Raw genomic sequence first — 23,252 nt, 5'->3', positions numbered from 1 at the left:
GCCTCAGTTTTCTCATTTAAGCAGTGGGAGTAGCATTGTTCCTCCTGGAAGGGGTGATCCAATGAGCAATGTGTGGGGATGTGCCAGAAAGCTATGATGTGCCGTTTCCGTGGGAGACGGTGGTAATAACAACCATGAAAATAATAACAACGGCCATAAAAGCGATAAGCTTTCATTGTCTGGAAAATTCGTTTATGTGGAACAACCATTTTTTGAGCAGGCTGGGGAGATGAGGCGTGACGGCATTGCAATATTTTCTTTGAAAGTGCTTTTAACTGAGCCCAAGGAGGCTCTCAGGTGGCTCCCAGCTGTGTCGAGAGGGTGCCTGGCTCCGCCCTGCACCCCACCCATGCATGCCAGCCCCATCTGCACCCCCTCACCTTCATGCCCCGAATCCTCAGCCTGGATCTCCACTTCGACCTTGTCCCCCCAGATGGGGGCTCTGGTGGGCTCTGAGGGCACAGATGTGACCGCCTTGGAGCTCTGGTTCTTCGCTTCCTCAGATGTGGTTTTCCTGGGAGGGGGAGGGGCAGGCTGAGTCAGCAGGAGGGTGCCCGGCCTGCTGCTCCTCCACCTCGGACTCCATTGTCCATAAATCTGAGCAAAGGGTGGACAAAGCGTGAAAAGCTGTCTCCCAGGCAGAGACAGGCAGGCCGTCCCACACCCAGAGGACACCAGGACTCTCTCCTCAGCTGCCCTGCCTGCCCGGGCGGCCACACTGTCTTGCTGGCCGCCGCTGAGGCCTTTGTGTGGGCTCAGGCCCCAGAGGCTGAGGTCGGGGGTAGGAGTGGATGTGGATGCCTTGCCTGTCTGACTTCCTGCCCCCGCCAGGTCAGGGCTCCCCAGCAGGCCGCCCGAGTGCAGAGACTCCCTGTCCTGACCCCCTTCTTGAGGTTTCGTTCGGTGGGAGGAAACCTCTGGGCAGGGAGCTGTGTGGGGCCCATCTGGCTGGTCTCTCCTGTAACCTTCATTTCCCTAAGCTTCTGGCCCAGCTCCCCTGGCTCTGAACCTTTTCAGTGGTGCACACATGTGCCACTGCCTTCTGCAGCACCCGCTGCGTGCAGGCCCCAGGCTGGGCACTGGGAGCTGGGCAGGGGCAGGGCAGGGGGTAGTGAGGGGTTTCCCGCCTGCGAGCCCTCAAGGTCGTGCCAGGCCAGGCTGTCTGAGGTAAGGTGGGAGCTTGGACCTTTTGCATCCCAGCACATCCCACAGGTATCTGGAATTAGTGTCCCTGAGATCCTAAGCCATCAAAAAGTTCAGTGAGAGAGTATTTCTTCTGCTGAGAAGATTATTATCTCGGGGCTGTAAATGTTGCTGCTACATTGACTGCAGCAATCACAGGTGGGAATCAGCTCGGAGAGCCTTTGTTGGGGGAGCCACGCCACACACTCGGTAGGGAGGCATTGTGCACAAATGGTACCCCAGGGTGGGAAGCATAGATGGCACTGTCACCAGCCCTTGGGCCCCACGACCAGATGTGCCCGAAGGGAGTGTGGGGCAGGCTGGCTGGCCCGGAAGCTCAGAGCCAGTGTGCTCCCTGTGTCAGGAGCCCCAGCCTGTGGTCCTTCCCAGCCTGGCCTCTCCCTCTTCTCCAGGAAGCCCTCTGGGACTCCCTGGCCTTCCCCGCTCCCGGTGTCCTCTCAATGTGAGTGACACAGTGGCCTGGATCTTTGCTTCCTAATCATTACAGCCTGTGGACACCCGTTCTTGTAGGAGTCCTGCATGCAAGCTCCAGGAGTCGACTAAAGACTCCCCCTCTGCTTCAGCAGAGAGGTTGGGTGGCGTGGGGGTGACAACAGGGTCCCTGGAGTCAGGAACCCTGAGTTCCAAACCCCAGCTCTGCCCGGTGAGTAGCTGAAAGATTCTGGGCAAGGTACCTACCCTCACTGTGCTTTACCTCCTTCGTCTGTGAAACAGGGATGGTGATGCAGGGTGTTGTGGGCATGAAACGAATTAATGCGTAAATACTTGACACATTGTCAAGTACAATGAAAATATTAATAATAGTAGTAGTAGTAGTGATAATAATAACTTTAATTGCCCCTGGCCTGGTGTCTCCCTATCTTGACCTCAACTCTGGTCTGCAGCGGTGCGGGGAGGGGGTGCCTCTGGCACCTGTGACCAAAGCACGGAATGAGTGTAGGCTTTGGGGCCATGCCGAACGGGTTTTGCACCCACAGTTCTCTCCTGGCCAGGTCACTGCCCCTCTCAGAGCCTCAGTTTCCTCTTCTCTAAGTCGTACCTCCTTCTGAGAGGTGGTTATAAAAACTGGGAAGAAAGTATGTCCAGCTCTGGCACACTGAAGGCCCCCATTCACGTTATTCCCTCATTTTTGATACAAAACAACCTGGGTGTCTCTCAGCATGAAGGGGAAAGGGGCACACAGAGGGAGGGCTGAGATGAGAAAGGGTGGGTCACCTGGAGAGATGAAGCCCCCCAGACTTGGTACCCACCCAGACAGCCGCTGCCTCCCCATGCCTGTGAAGTGGGCCCCTCTGGTCCAGGGGTGCGTGGGAGGTGGCCAGGCTGGAGAGAAGGCAGCAAGGCTGGCGGGGTAGTGGAGCCCAGCCTGCCCGCGCCTCCTCCGGTCCCTTCCTCCAGGCTCTGTGACCTCTGCTAACTGAGGGGTGCAACCTGGGTCCCTCCTCCTGCCACTCTGTGCTGTGGTTCCCCCTCCAACAGCGGCTCCTAAGGTCAGAGTCCTCAGAGCTCTCAGCAGCCTCCCACCAGCTCCTACCCTGCCTGCTCTGTTTGCTCCCCTCGCCTCCCTTCCTCTGGGGGCGTCAGGCTCCACAGAGCACCAGGGCAGGGCGGAGCGCAGCAGAGTGGCAGGCGGATGCATCACGTGGGGAGTGTTGCAGGGATGCATGTAAGGAGGAAGGAAGGCCTGCTACACCCAGACAGCAAACCTGCTCCTACAGGGCACACGGTGTTTGCATCCCTGGTGCACGGAGAGGACAGAACCAAGCTGTGAGCAATGGGCTTCAGTTACAGCAGTGCAGGGACACAATTCAGGTTGGAACTCATGGCCCAAGTTTGCCAGCCTCTCTTCCACCCTCCTGACGTCTTTGGCCTCTTGTCCCCTCCCCTTCTCTACACAAGCTCCTGGGCACCTGGCAGGAGGAATTCCAAGCGGAAAGAGATGGGAAGGGCGGCGGACAAGGCCAAGGGAGCCTGCTGGTGCTCACTGCGCTCCAGCACAGTAAGAGTTAAGCAAGCACCTTTCTATCTCCCTCTCTCTCCACCCACCACCCACCCTCCTCCCCTCAGCACTCACCACAGAGGTTGGGCTGGGCTAGGTGACCGGAGAAGAAATAATTCCAGAGGGGTGAGGCCCCAGGGGAAGGAGGAAGGCTTTTAGCAGGTGGAGGGAGGCTGTCAGGGTAATGGGTTTTCCTGGCACGGCTGACTCCTCCGGGCCTTGACGCTGTTCTAAAAAAATGAGAGCTAGAAGGGCCCCTGATTCCTCACAGAACTGGAGAAGGGGACCAGCTCACTCCCTGTTCTCAGCCCTCCTTCTTTGCCCCTAGCTGGCACAGGAGAAGCTGAGTTCCGGGACCCTCTCAGGACTGATGGAGCTTAGGTCTCCCAGTGCAGTCTCGGAGCCCAGGGGGCCTCTCCAAATCTGCCTCCTTACAGCCTCCTGAAAGCCTGAGATCCTGCCTCCCTGCCCCTAAAGCTCCGGCCTGGCTCTAGCAGTTGGTGCCTGTGGGGAGCTGCCTGCTGTCCTGGGGCTCAGACTTAATCCAGCCATGGGGGCAGGGCAGCCCCCCCTCCCACCGGAGGGAGCTGTGGCTGGGCTCAGGGGCCCAGTGCAGTAGTCCTGGGTCCCACATGCAGGAAAGGCAAACGCCTCAATCTGGCCCGCCCCCCAGGGCGTCGAAGGGATGCGTGTGTTTGACAGGCTCCCGCCGGCCCAGCACAGCTGCGAGTGGGAGGGAAGAAGGACATAGCTTTCCTTCTGTGAGGTCAGAACTAAGGGGAATGAGTTGTCTGGTTCCCAGAGGCCGCAGCTGTGAGTGGAGGTGAGCAGGGGAAAAGCACAGAACGTGGACGGAGGGAGAGAACAAGCTCCCGAGGTTCTCCCCGCCCGCCACCGTCCTCCGAATGCCCTCTAGGGCACACGCTTCCAGGGTGGAACCTGTGTGCCACTGTCCCTGTGTCCAGAAGTCTCCCTGACCAGCCCCTCTCCTCTGGTTCCCCTCTCCCAGCACAAGGATGTGCACGCACGCGTGGGCACCTGCGCATGTGTGCGCACACGCGCGCACACACACGCACACGCACAGCACACGCACAGACTGTCCCAGAGAGGCTTGTGTGCCACACTAGTACCCGGTCTCTGTACTCACCCCCAAGTCTACCAGCCCTCAAGCTGCCTCCATGGTCCCTAACCCCACCTCCTACACCTGCCTGCCCTCTCGGTCTTCCACATTCCTCAAAGCAGCAGCGCATGAACAACTGTCAAGGTCTGGTCTCCACCTGGGCAGGGCTTTGGAAGGATGCAGGCCACCTGATTTGTCCTGAGTACCGATCCTAGGCCAGCCCCTGGGAGGGGAAAGGGGAGCGCCCAAATTTGGGTCTATTCTGGCTGGGCAGACTTCTGAATCCTGAAAGACCAGAGGGATGTTCCAGGAAGCCCTGGGGGAGGAGGTGGCTGGGTAAATGGAGGGGGACATGACAGAGGGCAGAACCTTTAGGTGGACGGGTGGCGGAACAAGGTCTTATGACCTTTGGACGTGTCTCCCATAGCCCTGCTGCTCTCTCACAGGGAGTCGGGGAAACAGGTTTAGATTAAGATTCCTGTGGGCAGATGCCAGGTATGTCGTGACTGAGCCTTATTCTGTCCCGAGAAAGCAGGGCAATTCCCCTCTGCCTGCACCCCTGTGGTGGTCTCTGAGCCGGGAAGGCCAGCCATCCCCATCCTCCAGGCTTCCTGCTGCCCCGAAGGCCCAGCCCTGTGCCACAGGGACAGGAGAGGTAGCCTTTGCAGGCACGATTGTCTGAACGGGCTGGTCAAAGGCTGGATTCTTGTTTCTGACACTGCCTGGGCTGGACCAGGGAGGGAATGTTTCCTGGAGGAGTCAGGGCTTAAGTAGATGAAAAGGAGGCCCCTCCCAGCTGGAGGACAGGGCTTGAGGCTCTGAGGGGCCAGGAGCTCCTAGGAAGGTCTGGGGAGGGGCTGGCTGGCCTACCCGGGGTTGGGAGGAGGGGCTGGGGTAGTGAGGGAGGAGAGCACAGCTTGTGCTCCTTGACCTCGTTCCCTCTCCAGTCCTCTTCTCTCCACACCCATGTGATCGTCCTCTGAGGCCAGACGGGCAGGAGGGAAAAGCCCTTGTCCTCACATCTCTGGCCTTGCCCAAGCTCCCCTGGGATAGTTGGGCAAGAAGATGGGACCAGAGGCTCCACGAAGGAGCTGATATCCAAGGCGGGAAGCGTCTGGTCTGCAGCACACTTCTCGCGCCTCTCCCCCCTCACCAAGCAGCGGCCCATCCACAACACCCCCCACTCCACACTTGCCTCTCCCGCAGCCCCCGGTGCATCTGGTCCTTGTGGGTTCTGAGCTCTTGGGAGGCTGCCACTTGAGGCATGAGCAGGGCTGTTATTCTCAGCAGAGTGATAGGCTCTCATCCTGAATTTCGTTTATTAATGGGATTCTAATGAACTATCACTAATTGCTGATGGTGCTACACCACCACAGGTGGGCCTCGATTTAGAGAACTGAGGGTATAAGGCGGGTGTAAACTGGAGGCCAGCCATCTCCCCATCCACATGGGCATGGCTCCTCCCCTGCACTTTCCTGCAGGGAGTAGGGACCACTTTGGAAACCAGATATGGCACATTCCATGGAACTCTGAGATGAGCTCTCTGGCAAAGGAAAAAAATCTTCCCGTAAAACAAGAATGCTGCTCCCCCCATCCCCACCCACACTTCACCTGAGATAGCCCCACTGTTCTCAGGGGAGCCCCTCATGGTCAACATGCACCCCCCCCCACCCAAGAAAGCTCAGGGAGGCGGCAGAGCAGGAGTAGCCTTTCCATATGGCCCAGGGGAAAACCACAGCCCACAGAGCTTTGTGACTGTGCAAAGTCAGACTCAAGCCCCAGTCTTTCAGCCACTGTCACACCTTCTGTCCTCTCCTTGGGGAAATGTCCTTGTTTTCAGAGAACACTTTTTTCTCTGTGGAGGAAGAAGATGGTACAGGACCAAGAAGTAGCCCCATCCCGTGCCAGTCTGCCAGGCTTTGAAGGGTCCAGCCAAGGCCTACCCTGTGGCCTAGCTAGGAGCCACCTTCTTAGGCAGAGGAGAGAGGGCCCAGCTGTCAGTCAACACCATGGCTGTAGCAGATGGAATGACAGTCTCTATGGCAAGGGACAGGCCTGGGTGAGATAAATTCCACCCTGACTTGGGATCCTTCTCAGTGAGTTGCTCTGAACATCCCCTCTTCTGAGTACCCTGTTTCTCACAGATGCAGCCTTAGAGCAGGAGGAATGCGGGCAGACATACAGGTGAACTTCCCAACCTCAGAAGAACGATCTGAATCCTCTGACTCTGGTTCCTTGCCTAACTTGCAGGGCATTCAGTCCAAGTTCCGAGGTCTGGGGCATCTCAGGCACAGAGCCCTACCTCTTGCCCACTTCCCAAGACACAGCCTCCCTGAAGGGGCCTGGTACCCAGGTGCTCAGCCGCCTTCTGCCTTGGGAGACTGTGGGCACAGGACGAGTGAGTGAGTAGTGTGTATTCTCACCACTCCCCCTCCCCAGACTGTGAGCTCCTGGAGGACAGGGATCTATCTGCCTGTCACTGCTGCAGCTGCTCCCAGTTCCCAGCTCCCAGCTCCCAGCCTGGGCACAGTGGGGCCCAGCAAATGTTTGCTGAGTGAAGGAAGGACTGACAGATCCTTGGAAAATCATTTGGAGACAGAGCAGCCCTCCTCCCCAGCTCTGCTAGGCCAGCCCCCAGCCCGGACTGCTGGGACTCCGCTTTAAACTGGCAGCTCCTCTGCACTGCCCTGGAAACAGCCCTCGGGCTGGGAGGAGGGTGCAGATTCCAAGTTCTAGCCCCAAAGCATGTCCTCAGTGGGAATGGGCCCCCTTGAGGCTCTGGGGACGTGGGGCCTTGAGAGCCTTGGTCCAGCCTGAATCCTGGCCTCTCTGCCCAGCCTGGGGCCCTGTGGCTGGATCCTAGGTCTCCGTCTTCTGGCCACACTGACTGCCCCCAGCTGTAGTCATGGTCTGGCCCCCTCCAGGTCCTGCTTTTCTGACAACCACAGAACACCCTAGCATGCTCACGCCACCTCCCACAGGCCCTGGAACTGCCTGGGCAGTCAGAAAATGAGAGCTGGGGAGGGAGAGGGAGAGGACCACCAGCCCCTCCCCTACTCAGGGCCTGCTGCCCCTCTGTCCCCTTTGTTTGGGAGCAGGGAAGGGGGAGGCCAGAGCCTGTCCTCCCCATGGATAAAACCCCTCGACCTTCTGAGCTTTCCCACGCCAGTCCCACTGAAGGCCAGAGAGACTGAATCAGCTTTCGGGCTCACGGGCTGTGGGTTTGAGTCCGGGCTCCACTGCCTACTGACTGTGTAGGCTAGTCCTTTGAACAACTCTGAGTTCGGCTCCTCCTAATAATGGCTCTCTGTAACTCACAGGTTCCTGGGTGGACATAAGCCACAGAGGAGGGGATAAGGCCAGTTGAGGAAAGGCTGAGTCTGGGGTGGAGTGTACACTGACTGGTGGGTCCAGGGGCTGGAGCTCAGGAGAAAGGCCTGAGCTGGATCCAGACATTCTGTGGCTTTCAGGTTGGGGGTGGAGTCGGGTAACCTGGGGTGAGGGAGATCTCCCGGGAGAGCAGAGAGGCAGGGGGCAGTAGAGGACTGAGCAGGGAGCATGGACATTCCCAGGGCACAGGGAGGAAGGATCCCACAGAGGAGCGGGCAGAGAGAGATGAGGGAATCAGGGGAGGGGGTCCTGGAAGTGAAGAAAGGAGGGGCTTCAGGAAGGGGGGATGCCTCTAAGATTCGTACAAAGGATGCGCGGCTTTGGGGAAGTCACTGGCCCCTGGGGGACGAGCGCAGTCAGCAAAGCTGGACACAGAGGTTGAGTCTGAGTGGGCTGAGGGTTCGGGAGGGGAAGACAACGAGGTGAGACCCAGACATCCACCTGGTCAGAGGTGCTTGTTGTGCCTGCACAAGCTGATTTTTTGAGATTTCACACAGCAATCTGGATTTCTGACTTCTCTTGAAAAATCGAGAGAGCCATCAACCTAAGTGTGCATTCCTCCCTCCGTGGCAGAATCAGCGGGAGGCTGGGGGCTGGGGGCTGGGGGCTGGTCTCGACGAGCCAGGGCCCTTGATTTTGCCGCAGTCCCTTCTGCTCTCTATTGCCTCAATGCTCACTGACTTCAGCATTTATGTAACTGGCTTGGGCGCTGAAGGCACTGACTGTGCCGTCCCTGGTGCCGTCCCTTCCGGAGGCTGTGTGTGTGTGTAGGAATGGCAGAGGATAGACACGGGGCAGAGCACAGAGGCAGTAGGAGCTGAATTGGAACCCAAGCCTCGGCTCCTTGCCCAGTGGCCTCCCTCCCTCTTTGACAGCTGCTTGACCATGGGGTCTGTGACTCTGAAGCTGGTGGGGGCCAGGCAAGGGGAGAGGGAAATCAGACCACTCCTGGAGCGGGTACCAAGCCTCCTGGCTGCTCATGATATCCTGGGAGGGATGAACAGCCCCATCAGCAGCTTTGTCCGTGCTCAGAAATGGGCAGACCCGACAGCCTTTGTCTAATGCAGCGAGGACATTAGGAAGGCTTCCGCGGCCCGCCTCACTGCCTGAAATCTTCCCATTCACATGTGCTTCTCCTGGTTAGCGCTGCCCTCCTGGGCTGCTCTTCCAAGATTCCAGCACTCCTTGGGGAGAGCTCAGGCTTTCGGAATCTGAGTAAGTGTTCCAGGCAGGAGAAGTCCTCAGGGGCCCTGGGGTGGTGGTGATGGGGGAACATCTGGAAAGAATCCTGTGGCTTCAGTCTGCCTGGGGCTCTCAGGCCAACCTCCTTTTAAGCACTGAGGGCAGCTGTGTTTACAGCCCTGGGATATAGCTTTTGTTTTCACTGAACAAAAATTCTGAGGTTCTGAGCCTCGAGAGACTGACGTCATTTGGAGCAGGTGCGGGTAGGTCAGGCCACTCCGTAGGCTGGGGACCCTGCAGGGAAGATAAGACCCAGGATTCCCAGGGCCTTCTCCTCTACCACATCCCTCTCCCACAGGCTGGGAAGCAAGGACCCATGGGCTCTGCTACAGCAAGTGGCCAGTGGCCAGATGGGGACAGTCATCTTCATCTGCTCCACTCCCACTGGCCAGCCATGTGATCTCAGTCAAGTCCCCTCACTGCCCTGGGCCTTGGCTTCCTTGGCTAGCAGGTGGGCCTGAAAGTTGCTTCCCACGGCTGCTGTATGAGAGCCAGAGAGCGTGGAGGGCCGAGCTCTGAGTGAGCACAGCCTGGGCCCTCATCAGGAAACAGGGGCTGCTTTGCTCCTGGGGCTGTCCCTCGACCACTGTCACTGTGAGTGTCTATGTTCTTTCGGCTGAGTCCAGCCCTCTGGCTGCTGAGACAAGCTCACAGGTCACCTGTGAGTCATGCGGGGCATCTACCCACTCCACCCAAATTCCTGCCTTCTGGGTCCCTTGGCCAAGGCCCACAGCCAGGCAGGGAAGGGGTGGGCAGTCGGGTCCCAGGATGGGTATTCAGATTGGTCTCTGGATCTTCTCTGCAAGTCTGGGTTAGGACCCTGATGCCAACTTCTCCTTCCAAGGGCAACAGCTGCATGAAGACTGAGGCAGGGAGTGAGGTGGAAAGAGCTTTTGGGTTCCGGAATCCTCGATCCTGGCTTAGGTACCCACTAGCTCTGTGACTTTGGGCAAGCCACAGAAATGCTCTGAGCCTCAGTAGCCTCATGTGTAAAATGGGCACAGAATGTTACCTAGCTCACAGGACCAAGGGATGAGTAAGTGATGTGAAACACACAAACACTCATATATTCCTAGCACATTTGACAGGTATATGGTAGACACTTGAAAAACATAGCCTTCTTTAATCTTCCTCTCTGACTAGAATCTTAGACAATTGTCCTATTTTCAGTACCTTTAGTTACTCACCAGGGTCAGTCTGAGACTACGGTCAGGGTCGGGGATCAGTGTGTGACCAGGGTCAGTCTCAGTCTGGGGCCAGGGTAAGGGCTCTCAGGCTCATCCAAGAAAACCAAAGATCCCCTGAGTATGACTTAACTGGCCTGATATGTGCCCTGCCCCCTTCCCCCACCTGGGCCAAGCCTGCCCCATGTGCAGAGGAAGCAGCCCTTCCCCTCCCAGCACTGACTCTGTCCCTGCTCATTAGCTCTGGGCAGCAGGCGGTCAGAGAAGCAGCTGCCAACTGGCAGCCCAGCCACCCAGCCTTGGCCAAGGGTCAGAACCTCACAGGCCACCTCCTGGCTGGCCCCTTCCCCACGCTCACCTGCTGGGGTACTCCCCACCTGTCAGGGCCACTGCCTTCCTGGTCCCCGCTGTGCTCTGACTGGCAGGTCTCTCTGTGCCAAGCTGGGAGGCAGATGCTGGGCACTGCTCAGGCCCCAGAGCCTTGAGCCAGGCCCAGACTGGCAGGAAAGACCTTACGCTTGGCCACCGGCCCAGCAGACCTCGGTGTGGGATCTGTTAGGCAGTACAACTGGGGTTCTCAATGCCTCTAAAGACTAAGACTTTCCCAGGCCAGAGCACAAACCAGCCCAGCAAGCCTGAAACAGCATGGAGGTCAAGCCTTACATCTTGGCCATGGGAAAGCCCGGACTCAGAAAGGGGGCAGAGACTGGCCTGAGGTCACACAGGGAATCAGGGACCACGGGCTAGCTCTGGGTCTTTCCCTGGTCCCATATTGGCTGCTCTCCACTGCCCCGCGGCTTTCTTCGGCTAGATGGACTCACGTGCCCGCTGTGACCGCTTCTCAGGATCCCCCCTCTCCTCGTGTCATGCCTGAGGCCTGCCAGCACCTCCCACTGCCTTGGCGCCACCATGTCTTCAGCCTTGTGGGGCAGGTTCCCAGGTGAGGTATTCAGGCATTGAGAGGCAAAGTAACTTTCCTAAAGTCAGAGCACACTCAAAGCAGGACCAGATTCATTCATTCATCTGTTTATTCATTCATTCAACTATTATTTATGGAGAGCTTCGTATGTTTCAGAGACTGTGTTGGAAGTAGGGATAGAATGGTGAGGGAACTGGACCCAGTGATTGCTTGCACAACTAGTGGGGCACGATGGGGAGAGGCACTGATGAGGAATAAGCCAAGAGTCACATAAAAGCCCATAAAACACATGAAACTGCAGCTGCAACACTGGAGAAGGACACTGGGGGCATAGAATGGGGGAAGATTTGGTCTGGTCTGGGAGGTCAGGGAGGGCTTCCTTGAGGAGGTGATGGCTGAGCTGAGATCCAAAGTGGGAGGGAAGAGGGTCTGCTCAGAGAATTGAGAAATGTTTGTCCATCTGGTGTGGCTGGAACAGAGAGAGAGGTGGGGGGTCATGCTGCTGGGGAGTGGGAGGGGGCGACAAAGACCCAACCATGTTGAGCCTAGAATCCTCTACTCTGGGAGCAATTAGAAGCCATTGGAGGGTTCAAAGAACATGCTCCTTTAGTACTATGGCACCAAGGTATCAAATGGTAATCTGCCTTTGAAGGGGGCTTGAAGGGGGGCAATATTAGATGCACCAAGAGCAGAATAGCACAGGAACTTAAGGCAGCAGAGCTGGCAGACAGAAGCAGCCAAATTCAAGACAGAGGAATTGGTACAACTTGGCAACGGACTGGACTGGGGCAAAAGAGTGTGATTACTGACGTCAGGATGGTAATGAGATCACATGAAGAGAGAATACAGAGAAACAAGAGGGACCTAGGGTTGACACCTGGGACTGGCCAACATTCAATGCCAGGTAGAGGAGATAAACAGGTGCACATGAAAGAAAGTAAGAGTAGGGCATCCTGGAAGCCAAGAAACGAAAAGGTTTCCAATAGAACGAGCGGTCATGAGGGGCTGATGCCACTGAGGGATCACAAAAGATGAGATGTGCATCGGACAGAGAGCTAGCCATGGTGATCACTGGTGACTTTAAAGAAAGCTATTTCAGTGAAGAAGTGGGGTCAGATTGGAAGCAAGTCAATGCCTCAGATGGAAAAAGGCAGAACCAACCACAAGATGAGCCAAGCAGACCTGCTGGTCTGGTACAGTAGCCACTGAAGGACACACTCTACAGCTAGACTGGCTCAAGGCTAATGGTGGAGGGAAGTGGATACGCCCCAAACTAGGGAGGCCCCGTCTTTGGACCTGACCGTCTTCTGCTTTTCCCTAATGGGTTGAGTGAGTGAATGGATTTGGGGCACTCTCAGGCCTAGTCAACCCCCACCCCTCCCCATGGGCCTGTCTTCTGGGGGTGAAACAACCCAGAGAGGAGGGTGGAGCTAGGCAGAGACTGGAATCTCCGGGATCCCACCCCAATCCTAGGTGAAAGAATGAGGATGGCAGAGAGTCGGACACTGCACCAGGGGACCGAGCTGAGGGCACCAGAAAACAGAGGCAACAGAAAGATGAGAAGACATGTTTTGAAAGAATATGAAATTATCCATATATATGTTCTTTAATATAAGAGTTAATATTATTTAATATATATTAAATATATAATATACTTTTCAAGCATTGAAGTAGCCGCGGTGAGAAAAGCGAGGACGGGGGCAGGCTTGCTGACGCCTGCTGTGTGCTTTGCTGCCCTGTATTTGGAATCAGACATGGGGGTGGGTATCGTGTCATATTCTTTCCAGGGTTTAGGGCTTCTGAGGGTCTCGGTCCTCCCTCTGGGGTTCCTGCCTGGGGCTGGGGGCTCGCACTGAAAGCCCCTTTCAGGTCCCGACAGCTGGGCCTTCTTTCTCAGAAGCCCTCCCTTCTGCTTTCATTTGCATCTCATTAGCACCTCCAAGAGCTGGTGGCATTCAGCCGCCTGGAGCCCCAGAACACAGGCTGCAGGCTCGCTCAGGCCCTGCTCCCTGCCCCCTCCCTGGGTGGAGATGGGTGCAGTGATGTGCTCCCCCCACCACCTCGCACCTCCCACACCCCTCACCCTGGCTCAGCAGCTTGGCTCCTGCTGTGCGTTTCCATGGCAACCGGGTGATGGCGCAGGTCGCGGTGCCTGTTGAGGAGCCACGCCGCCCAACTCCCCGCCCCACGGCCCAGGCTGGATTGGTGATAGGCAGGGCCTCAATCTCCCGAGATGATCGGCGATAATTGGTTTATGGAAATAAGTGAGGGGAGAAGGCGAACTCCCTACCAAGCCTGCTCTCTGCCACCTGTCCTTCCTCACCATGGAAATGGAGCTGGGGGAGGGTAGGGCCGGGAAGCTGGGCACTGGAAATGGGGCAAGTGTTTCACCTGTTGGGCTCCAGCACACCATCTATCCCCCTTTCACTGTGTGGGTATGCATTTGGGGGGGGTGTTATCATGGTAACCCGGGGTGTTTGCCTCAGTGCTCCTTGATCCCTAAGCCTGTACTCAGGCCTATATTGGGCACATTGCTGAGGAAATGGAGGAGACATGGGATCTGTCCTCAGGAGCCCTAGTCTGGGGGACAGAGGAGCAGCACATACTTGATTTATATTAAGTATGTCAGACCAGTGTTGCCACTGCTGTGAGGCTCAACTCGGGTGGCTGCCTGGAGGAGGAGGCTCATGAGCAAGGCCTTCAAGGTGGGATTTCAGTAGATATTGGCGCAGGCACTCCCCAAAGGAAATGCGGGCAAAGCCTGCAGGGAGGCACTGAATGTTGCTGGTATTGGTGAAGAAGGGGAGGTGCAAGTAGCTTGGGGTGAGGCCCTAATGGCTCCCGATGCCTACAGGAGGGGCTAAGGGATGGCAAACTTGTGCACAGTGCTTTATAATCAAGACTGAGCAGATGTCCAACATCCATACAGAAGGTTGGCTGGATGGAGACTCTGTCACTCCTTGATGCTCTTCCAGGAGAAGAAGTGGGCAGAGGACACGGCTTGGCAGTCCTGGCTTGGACACTCGGCTGTGAGAAGTGTATACACTGACTACAGCTGGCTGGAGGGCGGTGTGCGTTAAAGGATCAGAACTAGGGAAGCCCCCATGGTGGAAGTGACTGGAGAAGTGGTGGGGGCCAAGGAGGAGGATGGTTGTGAGGATCCTGCCCCAGGATTGGGCATGATAAGATGGGGCACCCAGAGGCTAGGAGAGGCCTTCTCCTTTCTTTGACCATCACCCCCCACTGAGCCCAGCCCAGGCCTCTGCATCCGGGGGCCCTGCCCCACTGAGGTCCGTTCATGGCCAAGCCCGGTCAGCTAGCTGTGGGACAGAGTGGCTCTTCTCTCCTTCCCCAGCGCTTGCAGCAGGGAGGATGACAGGCCTCACATCCGCAGGGCCCACAGCCCCCGTGTGGTTCCCATTTGGCTTTCCCCTCTGGGTATCACAGTCCCAGCCCCGAACCTCTGGGTACCCATATTCCAAATGTCCATACTCTGGTTTCTGCTCCATCCTGGACACCAACCCTGCCTCCACTCCCAGCCAGCTACTTACACTATCACACAGGGCCACGGCTCAGAGCCATCCTTGCAGGCAGGCAGATTGGTGGCCCCATGGAGAGTAACCGTGATGACCTCCTTATTAGAGGGAGCCAGGTGGCTGACAACAGAGTCCACATTCTGGGAGGTATTCTGGGCTTCCTCTGGGCCCTCGGTGACCTGTGGAGAAAATCAGGGCTGAGTGGCCTCTTACGGCATGGTCACCTCTCTTTGCAGCCTTCCTGTAACTCTAGCCCCATCACACTCCCCTCCAAGTGGCTGTCTCCCCCTGTCATCCCATACTTAGTCTGGAACTACAGGGGCAGTCGCCTTTGACCCCATTTTCTCCCCACCTGGGCCCCATACTCCACATCTCACCATCTTCCTCTTGCCTCCCCCAGCCCTGGGTCATCACTTCCTGCGGAACAAGACAGGCCACCTCACCTTTCAAGTCCTGTCCCGTCTCTAAGCCTTGCCTTTGCTGGGTAGCCTTGCCTGTAATTTCTGTAATGCCTGCTTCTGAGGTTCTAGCAATCGGCCCTCTTTGCTCTCTCCTGTAACCGTACCAGTCTATCTGTCACATCAGGTTCCTCCTGTGCACAGCACTTTCTGGTTTACAAAGCTTATATCCACATCCATGGAGTCACCCAAAGCATTAATTGAGATGAATGAATGTCTCTGTCCCAAATGCTTCATCCATCTTCAACCCAGAGAACCCTGTGGACCAGGGAGGAGGAGGAGGAGGAGAGGTGCCTGCCTGCGCACGGGCCTCCTACACTGGTTGCCCCAAGCAGACACGTGCAGGGGCTCAACAGCTCAGCAGCTTCTGGATTCACAAGCCAAGCCGGGAAGCAGAAGCCTGAGCCCACGCAGCAAAGTGGAAGGGGACAGAGCGAGCTCCCCGAGGCCTGGGACAGGCTGACTCCAGAGGCAGTGGAGAGTCAGGGAGGGTGGCAGAATCCGGCCATTGGTGGTGAGGCAGGGAGGGGTGTGGCCAGGGGGCTGCTGTGGTTGGGGTGTCCTGTCTCCCTCCTGCACTGGCTAGCTGGCTCTCACTCACTCTCAGAGCCTGGAACTGACACAGTTGACCCAGATTAAGCCTCAACTGGCAGAAGGCCACCCCCACCTTTTGTTCCTCCTGCTGATTAATCAGGACCATGTGAGAGGCCATAGAGGGGCTCTCCTGGCCCTGGGAGAGGAGCAGTGGGCCTCCTCCCTGAGGGGGCCACTGGGGGCTCACCCTCTTATCTGGAAGCTTGGCCTGTCAGATCCTGCATTCCAGGGCAGGCCCCGGAAGAGGTGAGACAGTCCTCAGAGGCCCAGAGAAGAGTGAGGGCCTGGTCCTCGGCAGGCTTTGTGCTGGTGGCAGCCCAAGCGGGTTGGGTCCCCTAGATCTGTGCTGATGAGCACTGAGTGTCAGGAGGGCTGGGTTTAAACCAGCTCTGCCTTTCACCACGCGGGACCCAAAGCCAGCTGTGTTCTGAGAGTCAGTGTCCCCAGTGGGACGATGGGTGCTTGGGCCAGCCTGTCTGGAACTTGCCCTGCTTCCTGTGTGAGGGCCCAGATTCCCAGGACATTGCTCGCCCTGTAAGTCGGGGGGGTCCTGGCTCCTAGAAGCCTCTGAGCAGGGGGAAAGGGAAGGGCTTTTTATGGCTATTACTTTATTTAGTTCTCATGACAGAAGTGTGGGGTGACCATGAGTATGAGCCCCATGCTACTCCAACCTGTCAGCTTTACCTTCAAACCACATCTAGACATCTTATCACCATCTCCACTTGGGTCCAAGACACGAGATTTCTGGACTTGCTCCTCATTGCTTTCTTGTTTCCACCTTGGCCCTCCCCCCGCCCTGCCCCATCTCACAGAACAGCCAGAGTGATCCTCTACAGATTTCAGTCAGACCAGATCCCTTCCTGCAGTAGCTCCCCGTTTCGCTCAGAGCGTCACCGTGGCCTGTAAGGACGACACGCTCTGACCCAGCAAACCGACCTCGTTTCATCCCTGGGCCCCTGGTCCACTAGCGGGCCTTCTCGTGGTTTCTCACGCCCACCAGGCTGGCTCTTGCCCCCAGGCTCTGCCCCGGCTCTCTGCCCTGGCTGTCCCTTCTGCCTGGACTGCTCTTCCCTCCACACCCACCTCTGGGGCTCCCTCACTTCCTGCACATCCGCTCTATCAGAAAGGCCCTCCTGGTACGGGTTGTGGTCTTTGCCTAACAAGATGACTACCTAGGGGGTGAGAGAGAACATCACCCCCTTCCCCAGCCCCAGAAGTGCCAGCCCTACAGAGACACTCCTTCCCTTCCTCTGAATGAGGAGCCCCTTCCTGCAGGACCCAGCAGGAGCTGCCACCATCTGCAGTGGTGTTGAGAGTTACCCTTCCCCCCTCCCCTATTCCTCTGCCAGGCCAGGCAGGGTGGGAGGAGGCGGAGGGAGGTCAGTACTCAGAAGGAACCCCTGTCAAGTAGAGGAGGGAAGGAAGAAAAATAGCCGCAGAGCCACCCCTACCCTCACAGATCAGAGATGCTGCCTTCCCAATGTTCCACCCTCACTGTACACCCCGTAACCCACTCATTCCCCAGCAGGTCTGATCTCCTGGTTTGGTGATACAGGAGCAAGACCAACAGCCTAGGGGTCGAGAGATCTAGGTTTCAGCCCAGCTCTGCCCCCCAACTCTCTGAGCCTTAATTTTCCCACCTGGTCAATGAGGATATTTGGAACAGTTTGTAATTCAATCTTCCCAATAATTGGCCTGAGTTTCCTGCAGTGAGGTCAGGAGAGGTGACTAATGTTCCTCCCACTCCCAGATTCCCAAAAGCCACCTAAGATGGTAGCCCCAACCCCCTGACTGCTGTCACGAACTCCCTAGAGCCCCAGGAGTGAGGAGCCAGCAGCATGGCAGTTGCCCAAAGACTCCCACTGACTCCCTGGCAGCCCCAGAGTCTAACCAGGCACCTCTCAGGCCAGGCCATGAGTGTGCCTCCTCTAGGTCCTCGACATCCTCTGTATCCTTCCTGTCCTCTGGGCCTCCCCTCCGGGACAGCCTTCCGGGAAACAAAGCTTGCAGAGAGGTTGGCAGGAACTGCTCGTGCTTCACTTTTGGGCGTGAGGCCAGCTGCCAGGCTGGTGCCTCCTGGCGAGGCCTGCAGGCATGTGCCTGCTGGGCAGGCTGGGCCCAGGGCCAGGGAGGCCTGAGGCCAAGTAGGAGGCCTGGAGAGGGGACAGCGGGCCAACCTTTCTGCCTTTCCCTCTTTTCTGTCTATGTCTTGAAGGGAATCTGTAGGCTTTTCTCAGACATGTGCCTGCATCAGGACCAATGTCCTCCCAACTGCCAGCCCTTCCTGGGCCTACACTGGAGACTCTATCAGGGAATAGAAAATGCACATGCTGGGTTCTCTGTGGGGAAGCGAACTGTGAGTGATGACGAAACTAAGTCTCAGGTCCTGCAAACCCATCTGTGGGGATGAGATGAGTCCTAGGGAGGGAATTCACTTCCCCTCAGTACACTGCCTGCAGGCCAGGAGCAGAGCTGGATTCTTACTCACCATGGGCTTGCTCCCTGCTAACTCACTCAACGCTGCCAGGGTGCAGAAACCAGGGGGCAGCACTTCCAGGGAGGGGTTTGGCTGGTGGACTACTGCCAAAGGCCACGCTGCCGGTGCTGGGGGCCTGGTTGTGAGAACCCAAGCTTGCCTGATTCCACAGCACAGCTCTCAGCTGCTCTACTGGGGCCTGGCATGTGGGCAGGCTCAGAAGTGGCTAATTCCAATGTCTTACCGTCCAGACAGTCTGCCTCCCCTCAGTAAGCCAGGATTAGTTGGCAGATGTCCCGAGGGACCTGTGACTGCCCATCACTCAGGGCATTTGGGGATGTGTTTGGTGGGGGGAGGGGACAGGGCAGGGGTAGGAAGATTGCACCGCAGTGAAGGAGTTAATGGCCTATTCCATTCAGCTCCCAGGGCAGGGGCTTAACTTGGTTCCCATGGGGAAAGAGACAGAAGGAGAGGACTGCTCCGCGTGCCCTGGCCACTCTGCCCCAGCAATCTGGGAGGCCATGGGAAGCAAGGAAGCCCAGTTCCACCCTCCAGAATGTCCCTGGATCTGAAAGCGATGCCAGCCGGAGAGGCTCTGCTGGGGCCAGAGGAGGGGGCACTGGGCTGGGAGGAATGGGGTCTGGCTGCCCCACATCAGTCATTTGGGCTGATTCGCTCCAGGGGCCTCTGTTTCCCCAGCTGTATCACTCTGAGTTTTAACTAGTCCCTCATGTTCCTTCTCGTTTCAGCATCTAAACTTACCTGGGAGCTACGACGGCCATGGCGAGGCCCTCTTCTAGGCAAGGAAACAGGCTCAGGGACACAAAGCCCTCGCACCAAAGCACACAGCTGAGCTGGCGGGGCCTGGGCCCGAAACGGAACCAGGGCCCACCCGCCTCCAGTTCCTGCTGAGTCTGCTCTGCTCTCACCAGCCGTTCTCTGGGTGTGACATGCTTTCTCTAGGTCACAACGTATACACCCCTGGGCTCATAACCCGAGGGGCCGGGACCAGAAGATGGTACCAGTAACAGGAGTTGTGGTGTTTGGAGCAGAAGAGGTTTCTCAGAAGGACACAGAAATCAAAAATCATGAAGGAAAGGACTGATAGATTTGATTACATCAAAATCCATACCAACTTCTATAATGGTCCAAAATTCACCACAACATGCAGAAAAGACAAACGGGAGGAAATATTTGCAGTATATAGAAAAGGACAGATATCCCTAATACACAAAGAGCACTGAAGCCGATGAACATTACCATAACACAAAAGGATGTGACTGGAGGATTCACAAATGAAAATATACTATGTAATATTAATATGTAATACGTAATTATGTACATTATGAGCATCCTTATAGGAGATACTACCCAGCTACCAAAAATGTTTCCCAAAGCTATGAATCAAATAAAACAAATCTAGCTCCTCAGGGAGTCCATGCACACTCCTTGGATCCCCAAATCCAGCTAGGGTGGGCACGTGGGAAGGAGCTTTGGGGATCAGTTGACAGCTTAAGGCCCCCAAGTCTGGTCCCTGCTCACCCTGTGTGTGACAGAGTGTCTGGCATTCCAGGAGGCTTAAAGGGGGACGGTGGAGTCAGGAGGAGGAGCCAGCTGTGGGTAGACACACCAAAGTCAAAGGTAATCAAGTAGAAACCACACTGGGGCCCGGGTACCCTTAGCTGTTGGGTTTGTTTGACCTCAGAATGTAACCACAAAGAGGGTGTTCCCAAGGCAGCAAGTACCTGTACAACTTCGGTAAGTGCCACAGGAGGGCGTGAGCTCAGCCTTGTCAGTCGGCGGAAGGGGGGTCGTGCTGCTCTGTCACAGCTATGTATTAGGCACGTGCTACAGAACAGTGCTAGGCAGCGTTCTGAGCACTGGGGATACAGCAGTGATCGAAACAGACAAAACCCCCTTCTCTCTGGGCATTGGAGCATCTGTGACCTGAGGCAGAGGGATGGGCCAGGGCTGGGAGAGGGTGGAACAGCGGGGCGTGGGCACAGCCAGGGCGGCAGCCTGGGAATCTCCTGGCAGATCTTGGAGGAGGATGGTAGGCCATCGCGGTGGGCTCTCTGAGCCTCATGACCCCCAGCAACAAGAAGGCAAAAACTCCTTTCCAGTCTGGGTGGTGGTGCTATCCCCAGATCAAGCTTCATTTCTCTCTGGGTCACAGGGATATGGGCAGAAATCAGCAGGTTGAGTTGATCACACCTGCGAGCATGCTGCATCTCAGACCCTACGTGGCCCAGGAGTGTAGGACACCTCACTAGGAAGAGCCACAGAGACCACCTTCTTCCCCATTTCACAGCTGTGAAAACTGAGGCCCAGAGAAAGGAAGCTTCTGTCATGATTCAGGAACAAACAAAACAAGGGACTTTGAAGGAGAGATGAGCTCACGCAAGTGCATGGCCCATGCCCCCAGGCCTCACCTTTTTCTTTTTCCGTCCCATCCTCTTGGAGGCAGGAATGTTTGGCCTTGTTTAACAATCTTGGGGGCCAGTACCTGGTACTATGGATGATCAGTCCTGCCCAAACAGCTGGCCTGGGTCCCTTGGAGTCCTTGGGGGTGACTGGCAGTATGGAGTGTCAATGTGGTCTCAGAGGTGCCAGACACTGGCTCTGGGACCTGGACAGGGGAAACTGGAGGGGCAGGGGGTGTGCAGGGGTCTGGAGCTTTCTCAGCAGGGAGACATTCTGTGAGAGGAGGTGCCTTGGGGGCTCTGGGCCATGGCCAGCTGGGCAGGAGTCAGCAGCTGGGCAATTGGCTCTTGGCGCCCCTGGAAGGTAAAGATAGGGGTAGCCGTCTCTCTGCCCAGACCTGGAAAAGCAGTGAGCTTTTCCACCCAGTTGGGTCACCTGGGAAACACTGTGTGACATCACAGGGCAGGACAGAAGCCACAGATACAGTGTCAGGTGCAGCATGGGGGGTCAGAAGCCCTTCCCCCATTCCTGGAGTTCTCCAGCATTCAGTCCTCATCCTTCCTGCTCTTGGTACCCCAAACTGGTGAAAAGATTCACCAGCTGCCCTCTGTGTTCAGCCACATGCTGACCACTGCAGGAAAGGAGGAGACCCAGAGGCTGCCTGCAAGGAAGTTGCAACTTGGTTGGTAAAACAGCTATTTCTATTAATGACTCTGCAAGCATCCTGCCTCTTTGGATGTCAGCAGTCTTTTGTTCGTTTAATAATAATAAACACAAAGTTCAGGAGAATGGTTTCCTCTTTGAGGGTGGGTGGGAAGATGGAAGAGAATGGGGAGTAGGTAGGTGTGTTATTGTAATGTTGTATCTTAGATTGGGTGGTCAGTTAATGGCTGTTCATTATATTATTGAAAATAATATTGATAAATAACTAAAGAGGGCAACAATGTATGGGTCAACAATGGTCCCAGGGTATGGACCAAAGATTATGACTAATCCAATTCTGAACGCCATAAGAAATTATTATAGAGATAGCAATTCTTTTTATTGAGCACTTATTACATGCCAGGCATGGTTCTAAGTGCTTTTATGTGTGGTGAGACGGCAGAATGGGGAGCGACTGGCCCCTGGCCTGGGGTGTGGTCTGCTTCATGGGGAGTTGAGGTCTAAACTGGCCTCAAAGGTTGGATAGGAATCCTGAGCTAGCAAAGGTAAGATGTGGGGTACTGGGCGGAGCTGAGAGGTGTCTGGAAGACCCTTGCAGTCTGCCTCATTCCTCTCCCAGCTGTTTTAGACCCCATTCTGAGGGTTCTCCCCAATTCCCTTGGTTCGGGGACCAAGAGGAGAGCCATCCTAGCAACAGGGGACAGGAGTCTATTGCTCTGCCCAGGCCTCCTCGTCCCGTGACCCCTGAGTCCAGAGAGAGAGGGGCAGGGACGACGTGCTTCTCCCCAGTTTCAAGACAGAAAAAGTGAGGACTCACTTGTGATTAGAACTGAAAGGACCAGCCAAGGTCACCCAGATGGTTGGAGGTGGAAGCCGTGAGTCTCAATGTCAGTTTTCTCCCCTCCCCGGCCTGGGCTAGCACTGTCACAATCCAGCACGCGTGGAGGAGGTCCCAGTGGATGGCTCCCAGTCTCCCTCGGGCACCACTCCTTCCACTCAGTCCCAAAGGCTTCAAGGCAAGTTGTGATGGGGGGAGGGGACCAGCACTACTCCAGTGCCCACAGGGGCCATTTGTGGCTCAGGTCAGGGACCTGCAGCAGGGCTGGGAGAGGACAGAAGGGCTCTTAGAGAGCAAACATTTGGGAGACACTGGCTCTCATGGCTATGCTCTTGCCACGACACCTTCTCAAATTCTGCACTCAAGCCACTTTTCCTGCCTCACTCTGGCCCCTGCCCTTCCCTGCAGCCGCTCCCAGTGCCCACGCAGCCTCCCTAGGGCTGCCCCTGGTCTCTGGGCTCTCACCTAGCTGCCCTACTAGCAGCTGAGCTTTCTGCTGCTGCAGCCCCCAGCCCGTTGGCCTTCCGGCCTGGGAAGAAGATAATGCAATTGGACGCTGGTTCCAGGCCGTCTGGCTCCAGAGCGCTAGTGAACCCTGAGCCCTGCACGCTCAGCAGCCCCCAGAAGGAGGGCCTTCCCACCGCCTCACTAGCTGGCTGCCCAGCCCCCTGGACCGAGGGCCCCTGGGACACGCACTCCTGGGCTACACTAACCCCCGCCCCAACAGCTTACTCCTCAGCAGCCTGGGAATGGGTGTGGCCTTCCGACTTAACAGCACCAAGAGCCGCCCCCAGGTCCCCAGCCCAGCTACTCTCCCTGCCTCATTCTCCTTTCCCAGTAAGGGGAGCTCCGAGCCCCCAGCCAAGGGAAATGAGCCTACTCCCCGACTGTCCAGAGGACCTTCTGCCCCCCCCCGCCCAGGGGCCAGCCCCAAGCTTTGATGACTCAGGGAGATTCCACTGTGAGGGGAAGCAGGTAATGACTGATCTCACAGCTAATAGGTAACCTTACCCCGCCCGCTCCCCCCAGGAGAGAACACTTAGAGCTGCATCATTTGGTGGGGCCAGGGGTTAAACACAGCCATTAAGGGAGCCCACAACCGCTGCAGCTGGATCTGAGGCTGGCTCTTGGGGAAGGAGGGCTCTGATTCCTCCCCTGGCTTTGCGCTGGGCTTGATGGGCAGCAGGAAGAGTCTGGACAGACATG

General features: G+C 56.7%; 1 protein-coding gene across 1 annotated transcript in view; it reads right to left on the bottom strand.

Moving 5' to 3' along the window:
- CCDC33 (coiled-coil domain containing 33) overlaps positions 1-23,252 on the bottom strand; it is a 107,732-nt gene that overhangs the window by 67,974 nt on the left and 16,506 nt on the right. Inside the window, 2 exon segments of the mRNA XM_032468940.1 lie at positions 381-514; positions 14,609-14,772. Coding sequence (XP_032324831.1) covers positions 381-514; positions 14,609-14,772 — 298 coding nt within the window.

This window comes from Camelus ferus, chromosome 27 (genome assembly GCF_009834535.1).
Source record: "Camelus ferus isolate YT-003-E chromosome 27, BCGSAC_Cfer_1.0, whole genome shotgun sequence".
Lineage (NCBI taxonomy): Eukaryota > Metazoa > Chordata > Mammalia > Artiodactyla > Camelidae > Camelus > Camelus ferus.
This window is presented reverse-complemented; position numbering and strand designations above follow the sequence as displayed.